The sequence below is a fragment of the Mandrillus leucophaeus genome, unplaced genomic scaffold (genome assembly GCF_000951045.1).
Source record: "Mandrillus leucophaeus isolate KB7577 unplaced genomic scaffold, Mleu.le_1.0 Scaffold373, whole genome shotgun sequence".
NCBI lineage: Eukaryota > Metazoa > Chordata > Mammalia > Primates > Cercopithecidae > Mandrillus > Mandrillus leucophaeus.
In genome coordinates, this window is record NW_012103954.1 from 505819 (window position 1) to 509972 (window position 4154).

Sequence of the window (4154 nt, forward strand, 5' to 3'; positions counted from 1 at the left end):
CTGGTGCTGAGACCGACTGTGTGGGTCTCACCCCATCACTAACCCACCCTGTGACCTGTGTGCATTGAGAAGGAGGCACCAGGACCCCTGCCAGGCTCCCTAGCTCTGACGCTCCGGGATTCTAGGGGCAGCCTGGAGTGGACAACACAGAGCAGAGGGTGCCGCATGAAGAACACATTGAGAAACATGGTGATTCCACCTCTAAAGCATCTACCAGTGAAATGAACACCACGACTGTCTTATTTTTACTGAAGTCAGAATCAAGAGTCAATTTGTAAGGGCCACCACAGACGTGTGAATACAGAGCACACAGCATTTGCTCCAAGGGCCAAAGCGCCCTCTTCCCGAATCTCAAGAGGTTAGGAACAAACCCGGTCTCATTCATATTATTTTTTGCCAGATCTACACGGGAAAACACCCGATACAAGCAAGGTGGAAGGGGGGCTCATCATTACAAACTGGGTGGTGGGAAGCCAATGAGGTGAGAAGGAAGTTGAGATCAAAACATGGGCTAATCTCAACCACAGAACACAACAGGACTGAATTACTCCGTCACTTCTGAGCCCTTTCTGGAACTGAAAATCGTACTCCATAGCATCAAGAGCAGCCAACTGTGAGAGGTGCTGTTAGCTTTGCTTCAAGTCGCTTCTGCTCTGCCCAGACCCGGGGACCTTTGCCATCCTGGGATCCAGTCTAACGGCCCTCAGGGGCAGCATCCAGTGTTCCTGATACGCCCTGGGGTTGTGAATCCAAAACTGAAAGGAAGAAGCCCCAAAATGAATGTGCACTGAAAGACTCGGACACCTGAAATATGTAGGAAACAGCTGCAGAACACGGCTGTCCTTGACTTGTCTGACAGAACTGAATGGTACTCAGTTGTAAACAGAACTCATTAAATCCTACTAAAATCAAAACATTCACTCAGAGGCTGGATGTGGTGGCTCACGCCTGTAATCCCAGCACTTTGGGAGGCCAAGGCAGGTGGATCACCTGAAGTCAGGAGTTTGAGACCAGCCTGACCAACATGGTGAAACCCTGTCTCTACTAAAAATACAAAAATTAGCCAGGCCTGGTGGTGGACACCTGTAGTCCCAGCTACTTGGGAGGTTGAGGCAGGAGAACTGCTTGAACCCAGGAGGCAGAGATTGCAGTGAGCCCAGATCACACCACTGTACCAGCCTGGGTGACAGAGCAAGACTCTGTCTCAAAAAAAAAAAATTTTGATTATTCTAGTTAATTGAGACACCTGTTCAACAGTAGATATGGTTATATGACATACAACTTTAATTTTCATTTTTCAGGTAGTAATTTATATTTTTCAAAGCAGTTATTGGTATTTTTTTTTTTTAAACAGAGAAACAAGGTCTCATTCCATCACGCAGGCTGGAGTGCAGTGGCAAGATCATGGCTCACTGCAGCCTCAAACTCCTAGGCAATCCTCCCGCTTTAGCCTACCAAGCAGCTGGGACTACGGGTGTGCACCACCACGCCCAGCCAATTTTTGAATTTTTTGGTACAGACGGAGTCTTACTATGTGGCCCAGGCTGGTCTCAAACTCCTGGGCTCAAGCGATCTTCCTGCCTCAGCCTCTCCCAGCAGGCATGAGCCACTGCGCCTGGCCATACTCAGTGCCTTTAATCTCTATTCATTTTAGAAAACACTAAAATTCATTTTTTTACTTAATAGTTACCTAAATCACTTACTGAACCTGCGATGTCTGCCTGTGGTAATTCAACAACCACCTAAAAATAGAACATTGAAAATGAATATTGATACATTTTATGATTCTGACACAACCTAGGCAAAGCATAGCTCTAATTAAGATGGAGAGCTATATTAGGTTCTACAACGTAACTGCTCCAGAAAAACCACTGATCTTTAGCCTCAGAACTAACGCTCTACAAGCTGACTCCTTTGCTTTGCTCTCCTCGTGTTCTCTTCACTTGGTGACTTAATCAACAGTCTTGGCGCATCCTCCAGGACAAGCCAATCCAGCGTGACCTTGGCCCTAACATCTTGTTCCCTTCCCACTTTCATTCCACGTTCCCAAAGCCCTGTGTGCAATTCCTATTTCGCTGTCATGAAAGGGCCCCAAACGTGCCATGTGTGACCTTCTGCATCCCTTCTGCTCAGGACCAGTAAGCCGTCTTGCTCTCCATTTCCCACTATAGCTAATTGGGCCTTGCCCCCTGCGCCATTCAGGTGCCACCTCCACCCAGACCACCTCACTCAGGCCCCGCATATGCCTGGCCCGGACCACTACTCACCCACACATTGAGAACCCCACTCTCATCCAAGGAAGCGATGTGGAAGGACAAACCTGACATTTCTGATGAAAACAGAAACAAAAAGAAAGAAATGGCTTTACATAAGGAAACCATATTTCACAACTAGTGATTAAGAATTTTAAGAAAGTGAAGAATCACGTACCTTCCTGAGTCGAAAAGGGCGAAAGCACAAAGCTGTGCTTTTTGTGGACGGACGTTGAGATAGGTTCTACTGCTTGCAGAGGGCTTTGGTGGTTTACTGAGGTAAGGATTCCATCTGGAGTTCAAAATCCCACAGCACCCACGTGTAAGTAATAAGTTGCAGAAATGTAGCTGGCATCACACATGGACAAACATGAGGTGCTTCTGGGTCTCACAAATCTGACTCTCTCCACACATCTTCCCAAAACATCCCAGGACCAACATGGACCACATACGACTGACACAGGACCACAACTTTCACATTCCTAGGACACAGGGGCCCCAGCCCCCGCTCTCCAGTAAGAAAGCGTCAGTTCCCACAGAGCTCGCTGGCCCTGTGGGTCTACGGGTCTGGAGGGCAGGAAGAAAGCTAAAGCCCACACCCAAAGACAGCATGCCACACAGCCCGAAAGAAAACTCAGACAGAGACAGTCTCTGCGAGGCCAGATCCTGGGGGTCACTCAAGCAACTGAGGGGAAGGAGCTGGGAGGCAGAGGAGGTCGGAGCAGCATGGCTGATGGGAAGGGGAATGTGACCAGGAAAGGGAGGTGACCTCCACACACACCCGACAACTGCCAGAAGAGGGAAATCCAGGCGTTTGCAAAACCAAAGGAACGGCAAACCCACCCCACCTACCACCTTAAGGCACAATGCCCACTAAAAAGATACCTGTCACGAATCAACAAAGCAAAGCTCACTGACTTAAAATATCCATCTACGGAATGCCTATGAGCAGAAAAAAGCCAAACTCCATAGAAAGCTACTATAAGAAGAAAACAGAAAAAAATGTAATCAAAGGATTTCAGCTGATGAAAATTCTCCCTCCTAAAAACAAGCACAAGGCAAAAGACACAAAACTCAATGTTCCAAATGGAATCACATCTCCTCAAAGGGCATCTAGAAACATATCAAAACAACAAACAAGAAAAAAACACCGGGAATCAGAAATCAAGAACAGAATTGGACCCAAGAAAGCAAGAAATGAAATGAGAATTGGGATTGAACTTGGGAAAAAAACTGAAGAAAAAGACAAAATCATCTCAGAAATTCAGAAGAAATTATAGGGTGTTTAAGGGAAAGGACCAGATGAAGCGCTGATGGCTTGACTGAGGAAAGGGCTGGTCTCTCGGGCGAGAATTTGGTTCCTCTGACTCATGGTCTGAATCAGAAGTTCCACAGCTCCTCACTACTGAGAGTTTATTTAAAACTTTGTAGGTTTCATTGATAATATTTCAAAGACAAGGCCAGGCGTGGTGGTTTATACCTGTAATCCCAGCACTTTGGGAGGCCGAGGCGGGCAGATCACCTGAAGTCAGGAGTTCAAGACCAGCCTGACCATCATGGAGAAACCCCGTCTCTACTAAAAATAAAGAAATGAGCCAGGCATTGGTGGTGGGCACCTGTAATTCCAGATACTCAGGAGGCTGAGGCAGGAGAATCGCTTGAACCCAGGAGGCAGAAATTGCAGTGAGCTAAGATCGTACCACTGTATTCCAGCCTGGGCTACAGAGCCAGACCCATCTCAAAAAAAAAGAAGGATGCATTTTAATGGAATAATTTATTTGTATGTATAGTCTAGAGGTTTACTGTTTTTGAAAATGGTGCTGCATTCAAAAACTTTTTAGTAATAGCAGCAGCAGTTAGAAAAGGCGAAGATTATTTATTTAAAAGGTATCTTTTAAAATA

At 46.4% G+C, this 4154-nt stretch overlaps 1 protein-coding gene across 1 annotated transcript in view; it reads right to left on the bottom strand.

Annotated features, from left to right (window-relative positions):
- The window catches only part of WDR60 (WD repeat domain 60), a 123443-nt gene that overhangs the window by 35125 nt on the left and 84164 nt on the right, over positions 1–4154 (bottom strand). The window contains exons 18-20 of the mRNA XM_011990196.1: positions 2431–2544; positions 2268–2329; positions 1691–1742 (exon numbers count right to left, since the gene is read on the bottom strand). Coding sequence (XP_011845586.1) covers positions 1691–1742; positions 2268–2329; positions 2431–2544 — 228 coding nt within the window. The remainder of the gene's footprint in view (positions 1–1690; positions 1743–2267; positions 2330–2430; positions 2545–4154) is intronic.